The sequence below is a fragment of the Acomys russatus genome, chromosome 4 (genome assembly GCF_903995435.1).
Source record: "Acomys russatus chromosome 4, mAcoRus1.1, whole genome shotgun sequence".
NCBI classification, from domain to species: Eukaryota; Metazoa; Chordata; class Mammalia; order Rodentia; family Muridae; genus Acomys; species Acomys russatus.
Window position 1 is genome coordinate 66,588,764 of NC_067140.1, and position 22,617 is coordinate 66,611,380.

Genomic DNA, 22,617 nt, shown 5'->3' on the forward strand with positions numbered 1-22,617 from the left:
GCTGAGGGACCACTGTCTATGCACCCCCCATTCCCTCTATAGAGCCTCCAGAACCCACTCACCGGATTCCAGGCAGTGTCTAATGGGTTTCCTAGGACTTTTTTTTTTAAGATTTATTATTATGTATACAGTGTTCTGTCTGTATGTACACCTGCAGGCCAGAAGAGGGCATCAGATCACATTGGTTGCTGGGAATTGAACTCAGGACCTTTGGAAGAGCAGGTGGCACTCTTAACCACTGAACCATCTCTCCAGCCCCGCACCTTTAAGCTCTGCCTACCCGTTGTTACTTCTTTTACAGTGCTGGGTGAGAAGCAGCCGTTTAGTATCCCATTAAAAAATAAGGCTGGGTGTGGTGGCCCATGCCTTTAATCCTAGCACTTGGGAGGCAGAGGCAGGTGGATCACTGTGAGTTTGAGGCCAGCCTGGTCTACAAAGTGAGTCCAGGATAGGCAAGGCTACACAGAGAGATCCTGTCTCCAAAAACCAAAAGAACAACAACAAAAAACAAAAAAACAAGGCAGATGTAGCAGCACACGCCTTTAATACTAGCATTCTGCAGGCAGAGGTAGGCAGATCTAAGTTCCAGGCCAGCCAGAGCTACAGTGAGACCTTTTCTCAAAAAACAAACAACAAAAACAAAACAAAACAAAAAGAAACCCCGACAAAACATAAGGGCAGTTAAACTGGTCAATGGTTGAGAGCACTTACTGCTCTTGTAGAGGCCCTGGATTTGGTTCTAAGCACCTAATGATGGCTCAGAACCACTTGTAACCCCTCTCCTGACGTCCGCTTCTGACCTCTACAGGCATACACGGTGTACATATGTAATATGCAGGCCAAACACCCATATACATAATATGAAAATCAATTGATCTAAAATACCCAAAACAGTAAGAGCTTTCAAAATGGGGGATGGGGCTGACAAGATGATTCAGAAGGTAGAGACTTGCCACCAAGCCTAACGATCCTATGGGACATGATCTCCCCTCCAAATAAAAGAGCTTTAATAAAAAAGTGGCCCTCAAGATGGCTCACCGGGTAAAGGTGCTTGCCGTGCAAGCCTGCGTGACCTGCGCTCAATCCCTGGAATCCACGTAAAGGTGAAGGGAGAAGATCAACTCCACAGAGATGTCCTCTGAGCCAGGCATCAGCTCCTTCAGACCAGAGCATCCTGGGACTCATCCAAACCAAATCCAGGATTAAGTGTTGCCTCTTCAAAACAGCACTCGAGTTGGCCCATCTCCAGCCATGTCTGCCGTGTGGCTGTCTAACCAGCACTGCCTCCATCACCCCACAAATCACTTTTCCTTTCTGGTGGCTTCCTGCCCACTTAGCAGAGAACCACATCTGTGGCCTGTGGAAAGCGGGGCTGCTATCGTCTCAGAAACAATGTGGACCAGGCATGGTGGCACAGGCCTTTAATCTCAGTTCCAGGGAGGCAGATGTAGGCAAATCTCTGTGAGTTCGAGGCCAGCCTAGTCTATTCATGAGTTCTAGGACAGCCAGTTATATAGAGAGACCCTGCCTCAGAAAACCAACCGTCCCCTCCAAAACAAACAGACAACAAACAAAAAAACCCCAAAACCAAAACAATGATGCAACAAAAAATTAGAAAAAAGAAAACTTTAAAGTGTGTGTGTGTGTGTGTGTGTGTGTACAAGCAGAGGCCAGAGGGCAATCATACCTGGCGAAATCGGGTGCTATCTACCTTGTCTTTTTGAGAAAGGTCTCTCTGTGGTACCTGAGGTTGCAGTTAAATTGGGCAGGCTGGTCAGGACCCTACTGGATTACCTTTTTGTTTTCTACGTGGGGGCTCCAGGTGGAACCCAGGTCCTCAGCAAACTCCTCACAGACTGACCTGTCTGTCTCCCCAGACCCCAGAAATGAGTCTTTTTAGCTAGAAAATTCCATGAGTCTCAGACTGAAAGAGTTTTCCTTGTCAATTCTTTCCTTTTTCCTGTTATTTTTCTATTATTTGTACATTCACTCATGCATGAAATTTCAGAGATGTAATTTCTCAAAATGAAAAACAATGAGAGGGAGAGACTTCAGCGTCTTCACTGGTCCAGGAAACGCAGCCATCTCTGTGGGGTAAAGCAGATGCACACTCAGACAGTCGCGTTCTTTTCTCCCTTGCGGATTTATACTAATATGAAATAGAATCCTTGAGCCTCATGCAGTTTTTGCTTCAAGCTGATCAATTTAGCGATGCAGAGGCCTTGGAGGAGGGTGGAAAGGAGAATACTTTGTTGATAAACACATTTATTTTCCTTCAGATTTTTGGAGAATGAAACATTTTTGGCATTGCTTCAGAACATTAGGTTTTTTTCCATTTTGGCTTTTTCCACATTCACCTCCAAGTCATCCCATTGGCTCTGTCTGGCCAGCCATTGTCTTGTCATCAACTGCTTCTTCAAAATGGCTCTTTGGTTGGTCCACTTCAGAAGCAGCAACCCTGCCTCTCCCAGAGAAGTATATTTTAGAGGGAAAAAGATTATTGTCAAATAGGCTTCCCTGGGACACCAGGTGCCTACAGGAATTATTCAGCCAAATGCTGGTAGCCTTTTCTCAGTTTGTGGGGTGGTGAATTATTTTGCCTGACATAGGGTCTATGTGGTCCTGGCAGGCTAGAACTTGCTATCTAGCGGAGACTGGCCTCAAACTCTTACGCGTGCTTCCCAAGTGCTGGGATTAAAGGCATGTGCCACCACGCCCATCAACATTTTAAAAAATTTCTAATATATTTTATTAATTTATTCAGATTACAATTGTCATCCCATCACTTGTATCCTCCCGTTCCTCCCTCCCTCCCTCCCACTTTCACCCTATTCCCCTCCCCTAGGTCTACGACTGAGGGGGCCCTCCTCCCCCACTATATAGTCTCATCTTGGTAGCCTGCTTATTCTTTCTTTGGGTGCCACCAGGCCTCCCTTCCAGTTATGTGGAGAGCGGGTACTGACTCTGACATGAACCCTTTTTTTTTTTTTTTTTAACTTGTGTTCTGGGGATTGAACTGAGGTCCTGGGACTAACCCTTATCTCCAGACGATATAACTTTCTGAGAATTTCAAATAATATATTTTGATTATATTACTTCCCACTCCCCAACTCTTCCCTGATCCCCTACCTTCCTAGCCACTCAACTGCTGCAAATACTTGGGCCAACTCTGGAGGCTCTTAAAAGTCTGGGCTTCTACAGCCAGCCCCACGCAGAGGCTCATCCAGATTTAACCAGGCCTGTCAGTGTCCCTACTGCTGTGGCAGTGCCTCTGCCTGCTGGTGACTTAGTTTCCCCATTTATAAAGTGAGACTGAGGGACAAACTCAGAGCTTGTAAGAGGAGCTGAGCACCCTGTGAAGGCGCCGTCCCAACTGAAGCCTTGCCAGGTGGCCGGAGGCAGGCAACAAAGCACAGTGGCACATGCCTGGAAGCCTACTACTGATGAGAACAGAACATTCAGGAGTTCTTGGCCAGCCTCTGCTACATAGCAAGTTAGAGGACAGCCTGGGCTACAAGACATCCTATCTCAGAGAAACTAACAAGAAGAAAAAAAGGGAGGGTAGAGGGAGTGGGAACGTACATCAGTGTTGGAGCCAGGTGCCCAGCATGATTGTTACACACACACACACACACACACACACACACACACACACACACACACACACACACACACACACACACGGTACTTTTCTTTGGGACCATCAGTATCAGTTTCGTGTGGCTTGGCTCCAGCTCCTGGGGGCTCCTCGAGTGTTTAAGCCAGGGTGGGTGCCTGTGTGATGTGAGTTCTACCCTCTGTGGGCACTCTGTGGGTACTCTGGGGGCTCCAGTGTGAGCCTCAAGGGCTCCTGTTTCAGCAGTCCACTAGGAACATCCCAGCCAGACTGAGCAAGTCTCCAGTTCCCAGAGTTCCACCCTCCAAAGGCACACCAGGGACACTTGGGGACAGAGGCAGCTTGTTAAGTGGTAGTTTATTGGTCCTTTGCATTACATCTTAATCTCCAAGGGAAAGTCACAGACACAACTGCTGATAAAAACATGTAAAATAATATAAAAATAAATTGGAGGCTACTTTATGTATTGGCTGAATTAAGCAGTGTAATAAATACTGTAATAAGCAGAAAGCTTCAACCACACAATTCAGTTTCACTGAAGTTAGTAGTGTTTGTAATAAATTTTAAAATTTAAGTTACAAATATTAAAGCATTGAAAAACTAGTAGAAAAGTGAATTTTGGCACGTAAGTGAGCTCATCCGTTAGTATTTGACCGCGAGGGACAATCAAAGTCACTTCCCGCCTATTTTTTGAGGTACAGCTATCCACGAGTCAGCAGCAAGGCTGGGATACTTAACAGTTTACAGTCTTTGAATTGAACTTTTCCCTTTTGAGAAGCTAGAGCTTATTACTGTGCAAAAATTCTCCAAAATCCTAACAGGATTTAGGAGGGACATTTTTATTGATCACAGCCTGAAGGGCTAGAAAGCCCGAGGGCTTGATGGGCCAAGTCGCCTCCAGTATTTGCTTCCTCCCTCTAGTCAACAGTGGGAGGTGCCACATTAAAACAAAACAACCCATAACTTCAGTGACTTTACCACGCTCACACTCACACTGGTGATAAAAACTGAAGCTGCTAACGGGAAAGTTGGCAGAAAGCATGAAGCCCCTGGAGGACTTTTGCCTGTCCTGGTCCTGGTCCCTAAAGTCCTTGCGAGGTCCCTCACACCCACTTCTAAGATTAGAGCTAAGAGAGTGTCATGGCTCTCCAGAGGAAAGAGCCGCAGACCAGACACTCCGACCCAGAGGATCAAGTGGGTGTAACCCACAAAGTCAGGAGACCTGCAGGATGTAGGGAGCAGCACAGGTGCAAGCCGAGTCCTCTCCTAGTCCTCAGAACTCACAGTGTGTGGTTGTGTGCTCCCCAGACTTCTGCGTAGGCTAGGGAGCAACCATGGAGGCCTCAGCTACATGTGCCCTCTTGGCTTAGAAACGGCTGAATGTCCTGCCTTTTCTTCAACCACAGTTTCATATTCAATTGAGGTAATCAGTTTTCCCTCTAATGAGAGGAACAGGGGCAGTGGGGCAGGTGGGTGAAAACCCATTTCTATGAATGATGGTCAGAAATGAGGTTCACCATGTAGCACAGCCCCAACCCCTCTTTAAAAACTCTTTTGTGCAGCAGCCAGAGCTCTTAATCTACAGCGTCCACTGAAAACTTCACAGTAGCCCTGCAGGAAATGAAATGGCCTGTGGCTCTCCCCCCACCCCTGCCCCCAAAGGAAACAAGATAGCGTGTAGGTCCCACTTTCCCTTTTCTAAGGCTGCTAGCTCAATGTTGAGTTTTTAAAAAGAGCTTGATGAAGATAAAGGATCTAGAGTAACTCATTGCTCAGTAATCAATTGCACTTAAGATCTATGTTCTGGAACCCCAGCCTGAAGCCACGGAGCCCCAGGCTGGAGCTCAATGGTGGGCCTTGCACCAGTGCACTTTGGAGCTGGGATTGGAGCATATGGGCCTGGGTCTCAAAAGCTTCTCTTACTGCAAGATTTCTTATCCAATGGGACTTGTAATTTGGTTCATTTGGCTTCAAATGATTTTTCCTAACACAAGAATATTTGACTGACAAGTCCTTGATTATTACTTTGCTATTTGCCCAGATAGCTGTGTGTTACCAGGCACATGGACCCATGAGCTCCGCACTACCCCTCCTCTGTGCCAGGGCCCTTTCTCAGAAACCTCTCTACACTACAGAACACGATGCTGGTTTCACCTATGTGCTTTTTCCTAAGGCATGCAAAAAGTACATCAAACTCAGAAAACAAACGTTTACAGTTCAAGCAGCAGGAGGCACTCAAGTCCTAGTAGGCATCACCTTTAGTGACCTTGTTCCCCACACTAATTAGGGAGGTCAGTCTTGGGATGCAAATTAGTTTACTTTTGCTGTATGATCCAAACTACAACAAAACCACTGGGGGGAATTCTAATTTGGATATCAGAATGCTTCAAATTCCTGGTCCTCAGGAACCAAGCAAATTAATCCAGGACAGGGACAGTTTGGCGGGGTGGGGGGTAAGGGGGGTAGTTTCTGAAATGTATTGCCTTCCATGGCAGGGGGTGGGGAGGCTGGGTGCTAGAGACCAACAGTCCCCAATGATCAGACCCTGGGCCTAAGACAAGCGAGCCACAAGACATTCACCTTGACAGGGAGGGGTGGCACTGCCAGGTCTTGGGCAGCAGGCCTGCTCTTGTCCCTGAACCAGAGAACCCAGTAATGCCACAGGGGACCTCAAGGACCAGCCCCACGCAATGCTGCTATCCACTCAGGAGCTTCATACTTGCAGAAAGCACCATCTTCCATTCAGCCCACAAAAGTGCTCTCTTATCTAGAGGGCACTGTGGCTCTCTGCCTGGCCACCGCTTAAGCAGCCAGGGGCCCTTCTAAATTCCAGCAGCTCCACTGTGCACGCCAAAGGCTTCTCCTTAGCCTTACATGGTGTCCAGCAGACCAACGGAGTCTTCTACCAGACACCCAGAGCTGCTAGTGCACAGGGCAGTGGCAGCTGCTCTTCCTGTGCACTGCCCCCACTCAGTGGTGCACACAATGCCTTTCAGGGCACAGAGAAGAGAGACTAAAGAGAACAAGTACTACGCTGGCAGGCACAGGCCAGGGAGGACAGACACAGCCCCTCCAGGAGGGGCCACCCATTCATTCATTCAGGGTGGGCATAGGCCCAGCTGGCTCTAGGGCTTCTGCTCAAAGAGGTCCCGGTACTCCTGCTGCTCCAGCTCTCGGTTGTACCGCTCGATCTCCCGATTGGCCTCTTCCACGTAGTCATTCATGAACTGGTCCATGACTGGCACCTGGTTAAGGAGGTGAGCTACAAGCCTGGAGGACAAGAGGGGCAGCTCACCCCAGGGGATCTGTGGGCAGGTGAGGCATAGGAAACCAGGGTATCTGCCACCGTGCGTCAGAGCTACAGTGAGGGGACAGGTATCATGAAGTCCTACAACAAGCCTTGGGTTTTATAAGCACACTGAAGCTTGCTGGTCTTCCGTTTCTCTTCCTCTTTCTTCCTTTGTGTGTGTGTATGGTTTTTGAAACAGGGTCTCTCTCTCTCTCTCTCTCTCTCTCTCTCTCTCTCTCTCTCTCTCTCTCTCCCTCCGTGTGCATGTGCGTGTGTGTGGCTTCTCTGTGTAACAGCCCTGGCTGTCCTGGAACTCTCTTTGTAGACCAGGCTGGCCTCAGACTCACAGAGCCCGCCTGCCTCTGCCTGAGATTGACAGTGTGCCCCAGCACCTGCTAGTCCTACCATTCACCCTATGCCTTTCTGTGTCTGTGATCTGTTTGTCATAACCCTGCTATCACCAATGCTGCCTTCAAACCACACGTTGTGGAGTATTACATTACAACTGCTCAATAAAGGGCAAATCCAATACCAACAACTACCAAAGGACATCAGGGACTGGTTGCCTGAAGAGTTTGTCCCCGTGAGCCCCCTGGGACTGTAGAGCCTAGGGAGTGGCTGTGCTTGTCCTAGCAGACACCCACTTTACAGAAACTTGCATCTCCCAGATCTTCACACTAGGACCAGTATTTCTAAGGATACGTGGGTGAAAGTCGGTCTTGTCCCCGAAGAAGTTAACAAACTGGGTGCCATTGTAAAAGTAGCCTGCAGGTAGGGGGTCCAAGTGGCGTTTCACCTGTTGGGAAAGAATCCTGTTGAATTATCTGATAACTTTTTCTTTCTTTCTTTTTTGGAGACAGGGGTTCTCTGTGTAGCCTTGGCTGTCCTGGACTCACTTTGTAGACCAGGCTGGCCTTGAATTCATAGCCTCTGCCTCCCAAGTGCTGATCTGATAACTTTTTATCATTTCATTCATTCATTCATTCATTCATAACAAATCAGCTGTGCATGGAGGCAAATGCCTTTACTCCTAGCACCCTGCAGGCAGAGGGGTGTGGATCTCTAGGAGTTTGAGGCTAGCTTGGTCTACATAGTGAATTCCAGGCCAGCTAACTGGATAGGTTGACAACCATCTGTAACTCCAGTTCCAGAGGGTCAGACACCCTCTTCTGGCATCTATAGGCACCAAGCACGATGCACAGACACTGGGATTAGTGACAACCCATGATAGATGGGCCTTGGACTGTGACTCTTGGTCTTTTGTTCTAATCCAAGACCCTTGAGAACAAGAACCTTAGGGGTCAGCCTGCCACCCAGGAAAACTCATCTTGACTTTAGGATCCTATAACCGTCCCACCAACAGCTCTGTCTACACGGCTTTCTTCTGGGCCTCAGCTGACTTCTGTGTGGTTTATCTTAAGTGGACATCTTGACAAACTACTTGGGCAGGGTAAGAGGGCCAGGCCTCTGGGTGCCCAGTCCTCTTACAGGTTCCACATATCCTCCACTTCCTCTACGTCACAGCACAAGTGGCCACTCCACTTACAGAAGCTACAAGGTTTGGTTTGGTGACCAGCTTCCCTTTGTGTCCCAAGAGAAGCAAGGCTGCCAGGACAGCCTGTAAACAGACCCTTATTCTGGGACCCCAAGACAGCACTCTAAGTCTAGGACAAGCCATTGAGGAGGAGCTAGGGCAGGGCGGGGCACTTACATGGATGTTCTTGATTTCCTGCTGGGTCAGCATTCCCCTGGTTTTCAAAGCTTTCCTCTGAGGCTTCTATGCAGATGCAGAAACAAAACAAAACAAAACAAAAAACATACATTTCAACAAAGCTGATGGAACACAGGGGTGGCTGAAGGCTCAAAGGAGTACGAGAGCCAGTTACATGTCAAAGATCCCAGAAGAGGGAAGAGCATGTGGACTGGCTTTCATGGACATGCTGTCTTGTTTCCCTAATCCCCTGAAGAAACTATTTCCCTACCACAGAGCCCTGCAAGATAGCCAGGAACAAATGGTAGCTGCGCCCAGTGCTTGGCAAATGGGTACAGTCCTGCCTCCTGGCAGAGTCTTGTGCTTCAGCCACAACCGTGACAGGGAACCGCCAGCCTGAAGTTCCAGTTTAGTAACATTTATGACCTCCTCCAGAGCACGGAGTGGTGGCACACACTTGTGATACCTGTACTTGGGGGGTTGAAGCAGGAGGATTAAAAAATTGAAGCCAGCCAGGCATGGTGGCACATGCCAGTGATCCCAACACTCGGGAGGCAGAGGCAGGCAGGTCTATGTGAGTTCAAGGCCAGCCTGGACTACAAAATGAGTCCAAGACAGCCAAGGCTACACAGAGAAACCCTGTCTTGAAAAAAACAAACAAACAAAAAATTAGAAGCCAGCCTGGCCTACACAGTGAGATCCTGCCTAAACACATCAGCTGAAACAGCCAACCTCCTCAAAACACCTCTTTAAAACAAGCAAAGGAGCCACAGGTGGTGGCACATGCCTTTAATCCCAGAACTCAGGAGGCCGAGGCAGGAGGATTGCTGTGAGTTCAAGGCCAGCCTGGTCTACAAATCAAGTTCAGGACAGTCAAAATAATATAGAGAAACCCTGTCTCGAAAAACCAACCAACCAACCAACCAAAAAAAGCCAAACCAAAACAACAACAACAAAACCCAAAACCCAAAAAAACCCCCACAAAAAACAAGCAAAGGCAGAAGACCATAACCACAGGAGACAGCTCATAGCTCCTAGAAGACATGAAAGATCCAGGACCCAGGCAATTCCTCCTGGAGTTCCAGGACGAGCTACACCACTGATACTGTCTGTGCTAGAATCCTCACATAAGAACGCACAGTATTGGGACTGGAGAGATGGCTCGATGGTTAGGAACACTGGCTGCTTTTCCAGAAGACTTGGGTTTGATTTCCAGCACCCAAAATTATCTGTATCTCCAGTTCCAGGGGATCTGACCTCTTCTGGCCTCCATAGGCACCAGGCATGCATGGGGTGCAGGCAAAGCAACCATACACTAAAATAATAAAAATTATACAGGGCCAGGCCTTTAATCTCAGCAATCTCTGTGAGTTTGAGGCCAGCCTGGTCTACATAGCAAGTCCAAGGACTGACTAACTAACTAACTAACTAACACACACACACACACACACACACACACACACACACACACACACACACACACAGTCTTTGGGCGGGGGGAAGCAAAGCAAAACAAAACAACCAAGCTGGGTGTGGTAGCTCACATCTTTGATCGTAGTAATGAGGTAGAGGGTGGATCTCTGAGTTCAAGGCCACCTTGAACTCAGACCCTGTCCAGAAAACCCAAAGAACAAACCAAAAAACCAAACCCGAACCCAAAACACAGCACTGCCATGTCTGCCTAGAGTATGCTCCCTCTGGCTTCTTCCTAATCCCTCAATGTCCTTAAGCCCTGGTGGGGCTTTGAGGTATAGACTAATGGGTGTCAGAGGGAAGGGGGCCAGGGTTAGTGGGTGTGCTGGTCATATCCAGGCTTTGTGGGCTTTGCAAGTCACCTGCTTAGCTGACTGTCGAAGCCAGTCTTTGAGGCTGTCCTCTTTCAGGGAGCAGCCAATGAACACAAGGTAGCATTCTGGCTGCCCGCTATCTTGAGGCATGCTTCTTGAGTTGGAAGGTGGTGTGGGTCCTTCCAAAACCGGCACAATGCTCAGAGAGTTGGTCAAAGTGTTGTGGCAGACATCCATGATCTTTTCAGAATCTGCAGAGAGAACACATTTGTCCCTGAGACCAAAAGAACGCTACGCTGTAAGAATGTTGGCAGGTGGACAGATTCTTAAGAACTGACATGATGTGCAGTGGCAGGCTGGAAAGGATGGGACACACGCTTGTGGCTTGGTTGATGTGGATCGTCAACTACACAGTTACCTGGGATGAGGGACACAAGAGGAAGGAACGGCCTGCTTGTTAAGCAAGAGGAGAAGCTGACCATTCACCATGGCATCTGCACTGACAGTCATACCCACGGAAGCAGCAGCCTCTCCACAGGGGCTGAATGCAGTGTCTGCTGTGACCCGCAGCCTGAGGGGCAGCAACCCAAGGAAGGGGCTGGGGAGGGGCTCCGTGTTGAAGGTTACTTGCTGGTGCTCTTCCAGAGGACCTGGGTTTGATTCCTAGTGCCCACACATTGGCCCACACCATCTGTAACTCCAGGGACAGGGGATCAAATGGGCACCAGGCACATATGTGGCTCACACATACATGCTGGCAGAGCATCCACCAAAGTAAACCAGAACAGATTTATAAGAGCATGGAAGAAAGCATGCACACGTTAGCTGAGCTTCAGGGGCCAAGGCCTACGGCTTCACCTGCTGACACCGTGGAGGAGCCATACTGCTCACTGGAGGGCCCTGCGCCAGAATTTACAGGCACCCGCAGGTTCCCTTCATCCCTTCTGCTGTAATAAACTGCTGTGATTCCTGTCTTTTCTGCCTCTGCGCTGAGCAAGGGTACAATCTTCCCTTGGCATTTGCTCCTCTTCCCAACTCGGAGCTGACTGGTCTGAGCTCTCCTCTGACTCCTGTCCTCAAAGAACTGAGGGTTCTAAGGGTCTCAGGGTCTAAGGCCACTGAACCAAAGGGAGGGAGTTCTAAGATTTTGGCCAGACTGGGAGGAGGCTGTGGACGGCTCAAGGGGTAGGGTGCAGTTCTTTGGAATGAGGGAGTTGAGGAGATGTGAGGAGAGTAACCCAGGAGCAGAGGGCAGTCTCCATTGTGGGAAGAGAGCACTGGGCCAGTAGGTCCAGAGCAGAGCAATGCCAGAAGAGGCTGGCACACACCAGGGAGGCTCTGCACCCACACCATGCGCTGTGAGTGCCCACGCTACCAGGACTCACCCCATTTACCTGAAAACTTCACTTTGCCAAGGATGTGATAGATGTTTCCAGAGAAGGGACTTGGCTTGATGGAAGACTGAATTGCTGGTGGATAAAAAGGGCAGGGGTGTCAGCTACCTGGAAGCAGAGGCCAAGCTCAGCCGACATCGCTGGAAAGGTCAGGGCAGGAGGAAGGGCGTAGGGTTCAGAGCTGCCATCTCCATCCACCGAGTGATCAAAGTGTGGCCACACACACACAATCAGAAGCAGGACTCGGAACTCATGACCACCCCCACCCCAGAGACACACACACACATACAATCAGAAGCAGGACTCGGAACTCATGACCACCCCCACCCCAGACACACACACACACACACAATCAGAAGCAGGACTCGGAACTCATGACCACTCCCACCCCAGACACACACACACACACACACACACACAATCAGAAGCAGGACTCGGAACTCATGACCACCCCCACCCCAGACACAGACACACACACACACACACACACACACACACACACACACACACACACACAACCAGAAGCAGGACTCGGAACTCATGACCACCCCCACCCCAGACACACACACACACACACACACAATCAGAAGCAGGACTCAGAACTCATGACCACCCCCACCCCAGACACAGACACACACACACACACACACACACAATCAGAAGCAGAACTTGGAACTCATGACCACCCCCCTACAGACACATACACACACACACAATCAGAAGCAGGACTCGGAACTCATGACCACCCCCACCCCAGACACACACACACACACACACACACACACACAACCAGAAGCAGGACTCGGAACTCATGACCACCCCCACCCCAGACACACACACACACACACACACAATCAGAAGCAGGACTCAGAACTCATGACCACCCCCACCCCAGACACACACACACACACACACACACACACAACCAGAAGCAGGACTCGGAACTCATGACCACCCCCACCCCAGACACACACACACACACACACACAATCAGAAGCAGGACTCAGAACTCATGACCACCCCCACCCCAGACACACACACACACACACACACACACAATCAGAAGCAGAACTTGGAACTCATGACCACCCCCCTACAGACACACATACACACACACACACAATCAGAAGCAGGACTCAGAACTTATGACCACCCCCACCCCAGACACACACACACACACACACACACACACAATCAGAAGCAGGACTCAGAACTCATGACCACCCCCACCCCAGACACACACACACACACACACACACACAATCAGAAGCAGAACTTGGAACTCATGACCACCCCCCTACAGACACACACACACACACACAATCAGAAGCAGGACTCGGAACTCATGACTACCCCCACCCCAGACACACACACACACACACACACACCTGGTTTTGATGCTGAAGTAGGGGAAAGAGAAATCACCAAAGATACTGACTGAAATGGGGCCACAGGGAAGGGACAACTCATCCATCATGGGTAGAAACATGCCATAGTCAGGGCTCACCTTTACACTTGGTCACAAAGCGGGTTTTCTCCAGAGGACGGTCGAACCACACGCAGATCTGAACCATTAGTGGAAAGACGGATCCGGCATCAAATTTACCTTCATACCTTAAAATATTTTTTAAAATGTAAGAACAAGTATTCTTTTTAGTTCTTTGACAGAACCCTGTGTGTATACAATAAATTTTGGGCCCTTTTGCTCCTTCTCATCCACTCAGTGTCTGGGGGTTTTACTCTTATATAGACTATTGGGATGAACGGGTCATTTGTTCTGATCCTCTCTTACTGTTTTGTTTACAATATACTTTTCTTTCTTTCTTTCTTTTCTATACGAACTATGGTCTTATCTATTTCAGACTGGCCTCAAATCTGCTGTATAACTTAGCATGAACTGAAATTTCTGATCCTCTGGGTATCCATCTCCTAAATGCTAGGATTAAAACCATGGGCGCCATCCTAGTTTTTGTTTTTTTTGGTTGTTTTTCTTTTTTTTTTTTTTAAGATTTATTTATTATTTATTATGTATACGGTATTGTGCCTGCATGTACACCTGCAGGCCAGAAGAGGGCATCAGATCATATTATAGGTGCCACCATGTGGTTGTGGGATTTGAACTCATGACCTCTGGAAGAACAGACAGTGCTCTTAACCTCTGAGCCATCTCTCTAGCCCCCACCATACCTAGTTTATATGGGGACTTAACTGGGGGCTCTGTTTTTTTCTTTTGGTTTGTTTTAGTTTGTTTTTTCAAGACAGGGTTTCCATGTCTGATTGTGCTGGGATTGACGGCAGGCGGCTTTGAGAGTGTGCTCCTGGGCTTCTGCACTGCCTGCCAGAGGCAGCCACAATTAACCTAAATTTGAGTTTTATCAATTTACATTCACATGACACTCAGCAGCTGTGTGGCCAGACCAGAGCAGGCTTGGGACAGGCCCAGCCCCAGGATGGTTCAGGTGATGCTGGTCTTAGAGTGAGACATGGCAGCCTTTGTGTCTCTCCCGTCTCCTCTCCCTGGAGAGATTCTTGGGATGTCAGCAGCAGTACAGGCCTTTCCATGGATCTCATTAGCAAAAGCCCACCTACTAGATGAGTGGGCAAGGGGACTGACTGACTGACTACTGGGCAAGTACTTTTCCCCTGGGGAATCTAAGCTCTGGTGTCACACCACAAAGAACCACTGTACATGGGGCCTGTAAGATGACCCCCTGAGCTGAAACATCCAGAGAGGCTCTGAATTGGGGCACCGGCCCCCAGGCAAGGCTGCTGTGAGTGGCAGGTCTCCCCAGTTAACACACGTGAAGCGTGTCTGCTATTGTCATGTCTGCTCTCTTGGCTACTTGGCTCACAGTTCTTTTTAAACCTACAATTCAGTAGAGATACTTGCCAGCCGGGAAACATTAGGTATCGAGAACGCAGCATCTGGGGACTTGAGAAACTATTTTCTGAGAGAATCAGCTCGATGTCTTCATTCCTTTAAAAACACAGAGAAGAGCCAGGTTAATGAGCATTGTCAATGCTAATCCGTTTCCTTCCCACACATGCATGCTTTTTTTTTTCTGACAAAGAATATAAAAATCAGCTGTATGCATAACAGTTCACTTCTAAATACTTCAGTATGCTCCTTCTAATAGTTTCTCATAGGCAGAGGCATGCAGATTTCTGTGAGTTTGAGTCTACACAATGAGTTTCAGAGCAGCCAGGGCTCCTAAGAAACAAACAAACAAAAATCCAAAAACTGCCAAAAACCCAAAAAGTTTCTCTTACAGGACCACCACAATATCCTATTGCAGCTGAGGAATTTAGTCCTATGATCAGCAGTGGTAAAGGCAGAATTTCTTTTCAGGTCCTTTCCCAACTCACTGAATCAGGAAAAAAACTTTTCTTTTGTTTTTTTTGGTGTTTTTTTGGGGGGAGGGGGGACAGGGTTTTTCTGTGTAGCCTTGGCTGTCCTGGATTCACTTTGTAGACCAGGATGGCCCCTAACTCAAAAAGATCTGTGTGTAACTTGATCTAGGGTGTTGTTGCTCTTGCTAGCAAGCATGTACCACTGTGCCCAGCCTTTCATATGGGTGCTGAGGATTGGCCTGAGGGCCTCGTGCGTGTATGGGAAGTACGTTACTGACTGAAACATTTCCCTGGGTAACAGAACAATTGTTTTTACTTTTTTAAAAAAGTTGACCTCTGGCTTCCATACACAGGCCCACAGAGATGCACCTCCCAAGTGCTGTTTAGAGGTGTGTGCACATGTATGGCCATGGTATGTGTGTGGCGGCTACAGGACAGCTGTGGGAGTCAGTTTTCTCCTCTACAATGTTGACTCCAGGGAACAAACTCGGATGTCCTGCCTGGTGGCATGTGCTCTTACCTGCTGAGCCATCTCGCCTGGCCTCAGCTGGGTTTTGTTTTTAAGACAAGCTCTCATCTCAGGAGAGATGGCTCAGCTGGTTAAAGGCTAGGCTCACAACCAAAAATATAAGACATGTTCTCAGAGCCAGGCACAGTGGTGCATGCCTATAATCCCAGCACTCAGGAGGCTGAGGCAGGTGGATCTCTGTGAGTTGGAGGCCAGCCTGGTCTACAAGGGCAGGGCAGACAGGGCTACACAGAGAAACCGTGTCTCAAACTGTCATCCTCTCAAACAAAACAAAACAACAACAATAACAGGTTCTCAGAATGTAGCTCAGGCTGGTTTGAACTTGAACTCATTTTGGCTTCCCAAATGCTGGGGATTCAGAAAGGCACATCATGCCTACAATATGGTACTTAAATGGTTTGAAAATGGAAACTATATAAAATACTCTATTCCTTTGAGTCTGCCAGCAGAGCAAACCAAATTGCTACATTAACAAGTGCTTTTTTTTTTTTTTTTTTTTTAGTTTGGACCAAGACTATGAAGTAAACAGATCATTTCTCTTGTGTTCTCTAGGTCATTTCTCTCAAATCTTAACAAATGGACCACTGGAGACAGTCCTGATTTCTATTCTTCAGTGTGTGAGAATGAATCTGCCAAAACAAAATATCTAAAATAAAAACCACTATAGACTAGGGATAAAATGGGGTCTTCTTGGTAACTTTTACAAAGCATTATAAGCACTTTAAGAAGGGTGCGGGGTGAGTGATGTTAACACTAGAGCCTAGTAAGCAGAGGCACATAGGTCTCTCTGAGTTCCAAACAAGCCAGGCTGCAAAGTGCGACCCTGTATCCAACAAACCAAACAGCACTTTACAGGGCTGGAGAGATGGGCTAGAAGTTTAAGAGTAGCAGCTGCTCTTTCAGGGGACCCTGGCTCAATTCCTAGTACCTACATGGTAGGTCACAATCACCAAAAACTTCAGTTCCAGGGTATCTGACGTGTGTGTGTGTGTGTGTGTGTGTGTGTGTGTGTGTGTGTGTGTGTGTGTGTGTGTGTGTGTGTGTGTACACACACCACAGCAGGCATGTGGAGGTAAGAGGGCATTTCACAGTACTGCCTTCTTTCCCTCCACCATGTGTCTGAGCCACAGTGGAAGATCCTGTGAGGCAGCTAGGTGCTGCATCTAGGAAAGAAGCTGAGCACTCTGTGTGTGTTTACCTTGTAACAATCCCATTTTCGGCAAGAATGAAGGCTGCAGTAGGATTGGCAGCCCTGATGAGGGTCTGCAGCTGAACAAGGAGAGGGTGCCTCTGTTCCACCGTGTGACTGGTAAACACCACATTATTCACCAAGCCTGAAGAACGAAAGCAAAAACATACCAGTCTTCAGAGCTCTGACTAGGGCTGCGGCTGACATAAACACGGGCCTGTGGTCCTTCCCCTGACCATCTCCTCTTGGTCACCTCTGTCCCAACACTGACAGACCCAGTCTCCTTTCTTCCCTTCTAGAAGTGCCACATCTGAAGAGTACATGGAGTGGGGGTGGGGGGGTTAGGGGCTGGAGAGATGGCTCAGCTGTTATTTTCTGCTCTTCCAGGAGACCCGGGTTCAATTCCCAGCATCCACATGGCAGCTCAGAATTGTCTGTAACTCCAAGATCTGACACCCACAGACATACATTCAGGCAATATTTTTTAAAAAAGAGTACATGGGCTTCGCCTCTTAGCAGCTTCATTTCCTAAAAAATCTCTCTCTCTCTCTCTCTCTCTCTCTCTCTCTCTCTCTCTCTCACACACACACACACACACACACACACACACACACACACACACACACACCCCTTATGTGTGTGTTTGGCTTTTATTTTGTTTTTGAGTTTCACATTGTAGCTTTGGCTGATCTGGAACTCATGACATAGACCAGAATGGCCTTCAATCTGTGGTGACCTTTCCCCTCTGTCTCCTGAATGCTGAGATTACAGGTGTGCCACATGGCCGGCTTTTTGCCTTTTGAGACATGGTTTTACCTAAGATGCAGCTCAAACTTTCCTGGAAATCATTAGGTAGCCCAGGGTAGCCATGAACTCAGTAATCCTTCTGAGTCAAGATTCTACATATTAGCTGGGTGTGGTGGCGCACGCCTTTAATCCCAGCACTCAGGGAGGCAGAGGCAGTACAGATCGCTGTGAGTTTGAGGCCAGCCTGGTCTACAAAGCAAGTCCAGGACAGCCAAGGCTACACAGAGAAACTCTGTCTCAGGAAAAAAGAAATAAAAGAAAAGAAAGAAAGAGAAAGAAAGAAAAAGATCCTACATATTGGGATTATAAACTTGGGACACCAAGCCTAACTGCTGTTCCCTTTTTCACCCTCTCAAAATTGTGCATTCGTGTATGCACTGTAAAAACTTGCAGGCGCAAGCTCTCTCCTTCTAGCACGTGGGTAACAGGAACTGAGTTCAGGCCACGGTGCTGCTGGAAGTCCCTTAACCACTAAGGCAGCTCACAGGCCCCAGACTAATTTAGCTTCTCTTAATTCAAGCTTTTGGTTGTTACATGGAGTTCTTGATCAAAGAGCTTTACTGTACCCCTCACATTCAACCTTATCAGAAACTGCTGTCACTCTGCCTCAGCAAGTGACATCTACTTGTCACCAAGCATTAGGTGCTGCCAATCATGCTCTTAGAGTCACACAATTCCAAGATCAGTGTTGACACAGATATTCATTCACTGACGTGCTAAGAAAGGGGAGCCTATGTTAGGATTTGTAGAATGGGTAACAATGACATCACAACTTTTATTAACGTGTAAAATCCACAAAACTATGGAGAATTTAATAATCAGAAAAGTTGTTACCCATCCCAACAAAATTATACTCCCAAACTCATACTTATTTTCACAGTTATAAACATAGTTTATAAAGTTTTTTTTTTATTGATATTGGCCATTTCTGCTATAAGATTATTTGCCTTTGTGGGGGTAGGGTGGGTCAGGGTGTCATGTAGCCCAGGACACCCTAGAACTCACAATGTAACTGAGGACAAGCTTGAAGTTCTGATCCTCCTGATTCTACCGCCCGAGTTCTGGGGTTACAGGCATGCACTGGTTTATGGGGTGTTAGGGATCAAACCCAGAACTTCTCAAACGCCAGGCAAGCATGCTACCAGCTGAAACACATCTAGAACATCTCCAGCTGCTGGTCTGGAACTGACTATGGAGATCAGGTTGGCTTCAAATTTACAGAGATATGCCTGCCTATTCAATAATTTTTAAATTAATCAATCAATTAATTTTGTTTTTTCAAGACAGCTTTCTCTCTGTAGCCCCGACTGTCCTGGAACTTGCTCTAGGCAAGGCTGGCCTTGAGCTGCCTCTTGAGTGCTGGGAATGAAGGTATGAACCACCACCATCTAGCTCAATAATTTTATTTATTTCATATTGTTAAAATGTCAAGTACAAGGCAGGAGAGATGTTTCAGTGGTTAAGATCACTTGCTGTTTTTGCACAGGATCCAGGTTTGGTTCCCTGCACCAATATGGTGGCTCACAATCATCAGTAGGCATGCGCATGGTGAACCAGTGCTGTGAGCCTTGCATATCAAGGAACCCAATGCCTCAGACCCATGAGAAGAGCCAGCCTTGTGTGGTCAGGTTCAGGAGATGGTAAAGCCTTCCTCTGGCCAAGTGTGGTTGGTGCAAACATTAGTCCTTAGCTAAAACTAGTTACTGTAATCAAGCTGCTTCTCCACAGAGTGTTCCTGCCACGGTGAGCTAACCTGCTTCTTCCTTCAGCTGTGTACAGTAAACCTGCCTCCTTGGTCAGCTGTATACAATAAAAAATCTGAGTTTCTCAGCTGCTGGTACATCTCCATCAGAGTTCATGGCCACCTGATCCCAGCTGTTCTGTATGTGTGACTGTTCTTTATCCTTATAGCCCTGGCTGTCCTGGACTCCCTTTGTAGACCAGGCTGGCCTCAAACTCACAGAGATCTGCCTGCCTCTGCCTCCTGAGTGCTGGGATTAAAAGTGTGTGCCACCACCCCTGGCTGCCAGATAAATTTTTAAGCCAATCTCAGATATTAGTGCTGGGAATGAAAGTAGTTATCATGCCTGCTTTTGCTTTATTTTATATTTTAAAAGATTTTTGTTTGTGTGTGTGTGTGCTTGCATGAATTTACGTGTGCCATGTGTATGCGGGAGCCCCAAAAAGCCGGCATTAGATCACCTGGAGTTGGAGTTACAGGCGGCTGGGAGTCACCATGTGGGTGCTGGGAACTGAACCTTGTTTCTCTATAAGAGAATACATTCTAGTAACTGCTGAGCCGTATCTCTAGCCTGTCTTTTAATTTTTAAATTTATGTATATGTATGTTTGCATGTATTTCATAGGTGTGCAGTGCTCATGGAAGCCAGAAGGTGTTGTATCCAGGGAGTTCTGGAAGGTCGTGAGCCACAGTATGGGTGCTGGGAACCAAACTTGGGTCCAATGAAGAGCAGCAAGTGCTCTTACCTACTGAGCTCTCTGTGGCCCCGTTTCTTTGATTTTGAAAGGCTCATCTTCCGAAGGCTACTCACATTCCCTTTCAGGCTAAGATAGTCTTTTCTCTGCCAGTGCCAGGGAAGCCTCTGAATGAGGGGCACGTGGCACCTGTGCTCTGACACCCAAGTTTGGAGGTGGCAGAGAAACAGCAAGGGCTTCTTTTTTGTTTTTTGTTTTTTTTTTTTTTTTTTTTTTTGTTTGTTTGTTTTTTGAAACAAGGTTTCTCTGTGTAGCCTTGGTGGTCCTAGACTTGCTTTGTAGACCAGGCTGGCCTTGAACTCACAGCAATCCACCTGCCTTCCTCTGCCTCCCGAGTGCTGGGATTCAAGGCGTGTGCCACCATGCCCAGTGAAGGGCTTTCTTGAAGGCTTGATGCCAGATCCCCAGGCCTTGGTGCAGCCACAAGAAGCCACTGGAGCCTTTGGAAACTGAGTAAGTTGAGGTCAGAAGGTCATGCCAAAATGTGGCACCATGGGCAAGCAGGTGGAATCCCCCAGGCCTCAGTACATCCTGGGATTGGCAGACAAGGGAGCCAGACCCTGAAGGTGACTAGGAGATTACGCTGGGCAGAAGACTGTGATATTTCCTTGGCCAAAAGGAACGAGTCAAACCAGTACAAACTTCTAAGCATTGTGTACCAGGGTCACAGGTACAGTCCTGGCCTGCCCCTTTTCCTGCCCAGATTGTGGTGCTTGTAAGATGAACCCTGTCTAATATTCTGCTTGCTATACATGTACTGTATGGACTGATTTTGTAGGGGTAGGGCTCTAGGTCAGGGACTGGGCACAGAAAAGGGACTTTACTACATAGCGGAAAAAGCAAAAGGATTATCTCAGCATTCCTTAGGCCAGCTATGTAAACTGCCACCTGCCAAGAGGAAATGCCATCTGCAAGGCAGGTAGAGCCATTGTCTGGCACACAGGGCAAACAGGCCACAGTGTGGAGTTTCACCTTATTGGGGTCAGGAGCTTCTTTCGGCTCTGCACCAAGATTACCAGCTGAGCTATAAGCAGGCAGCCTAGTCTGGCCTGTTCCCAAGAACAGAAAAACCTCTTTGCTGTCTGACCACTGCAGACTGGGCTAAGCGCTTTCAGCAGCCCAGGAATAAATGAAACTCCCTCCGCTTATCTCTATGCACTTCGAAAGAAGGCAGTTAGAACACCTTCGCTTTGCTGAAATGAGCCTCGGTAAATGTAATGTGAGCCTCTGATGTCAGTAAATGCTGCAGAATATTAAGCACAGAAACTGTTCCTAACTCCCAGGTTTCTGTAAGACACATCATCCTTGGACCACAACATAAGTTGTCTGCTGGTGGCAGAGCCTACTTTCAAGACAGCCACTGAATCTTTAATATTTTTTAATATATATATATTTTAATTTCCTGCTCATCCAAGGCGAGCCAAGTTAAGTCAGCTCAGAGTCCTCAGGCCCAGATACAAATGGAAGATACTTTACCAAGACACTGCAGCTCCTGAGTTCCTTGGCATCCAATGGGACAGGATTTGGGTTGTGTGGCAGTATATGCCTTTAACCAAACACTAGGGAAGCAGAGGCAGAGGTAGGTGGATTTTGTGAGGCCAGCCTGGTCAACACACTAAGTTCTAGGACAGCCAGGGGATACAGAGAGACCCTGTCTCCAAAATAGAAAAGAAACAATTTATGGCATCAAGATCATCTGCCCACAGGCCAGCAAGTACAAACTTTGAGACAACTGCCTTTGAACTATGTGTTGGAAGGGACCATTAATGCAATATACGATCCAGTGCCAAGGGAATTGAGCCTGCCTCAGCCTAGAAGGATGAACACTAGACAAGGTTGAGATACTGGTCCAGACTTATGGCCAACAAGGACAGAGCATTTCCTTGAGGCTCTCTGCCAAGGGGACCTGACCATCTGTGCTTATGCTCCACAAAGAAAAGTGGGAAGATGCTGGAGGGGAAATGTCACGACAGTGGCTTTCAACACTGACAAGAAGACAGGGCCACGGCAGGTCAGGAGTGCTGGGATTAAAGGTGCCATGCCTGGCAAATAAATTTTTTTAAAGATGGGAACCATGTCCTTTCGTAGCCAAGGTGCCCTTGGAGTGACAATTCTCCTGCCTCAGCCTCTCAAGTGTGAACCATCTACGTTGGTCAGGAAGTGCTACCAGCCAAGCGGACACTTCCTCAACTTCCTCAGTAAGTTATCACTGTCTAGTCGGCCTGCATTTCCCAGCTGTACCTCTAGAATATCCGACTTCCTCTATCAAGACCAGTGGCCTTCTCAGCTTATTTTTCAGTGACTAATTCAGAAAAAAAAAAAACTTTTTTTTTTTTTTTTTAAAGACAGGGTCTCAACAGCAGCAAATAGTGTTACATGTCTTTAATTCTAGCACTAGGGAGGCAGAGGCAGGGGGATCTCAGGGTTGAGGCCAGCCTGGTCTACAGAG

At 47.8% G+C, this 22,617-nt stretch overlaps 1 protein-coding gene across 1 annotated transcript in view; it reads right to left on the reverse strand.

Annotated features, from left to right (window-relative positions):
- Positions 1-5,764: 5,764 nt before the first annotated feature.
- Dnaaf9 (dynein axonemal assembly factor 9) overlaps positions 5,765-22,617 on the reverse strand; it is a 116,440-nt gene continuing 99,587 nt past the window's right edge. The window contains exons 30-37 of the mRNA XM_051144642.1: positions 16,876-17,011; positions 14,688-14,774; positions 13,305-13,411; positions 11,798-11,872; positions 10,452-10,654; positions 8,617-8,682; positions 7,608-7,701; positions 5,765-6,854 (exon numbers count right to left, since the gene is read on the reverse strand). Of these exons, the coding sequence (XP_051000599.1) occupies positions 6,742-6,854; positions 7,608-7,701; positions 8,617-8,682; positions 10,452-10,654; positions 11,798-11,872; positions 13,305-13,411; positions 14,688-14,774; positions 16,876-17,011 (881 nt within the window). The 3' untranslated portion in view covers positions 5,765-6,741. The remainder of the gene's footprint in view (positions 6,855-7,607; positions 7,702-8,616; positions 8,683-10,451; positions 10,655-11,797; positions 11,873-13,304; positions 13,412-14,687; positions 14,775-16,875; positions 17,012-22,617) is intronic.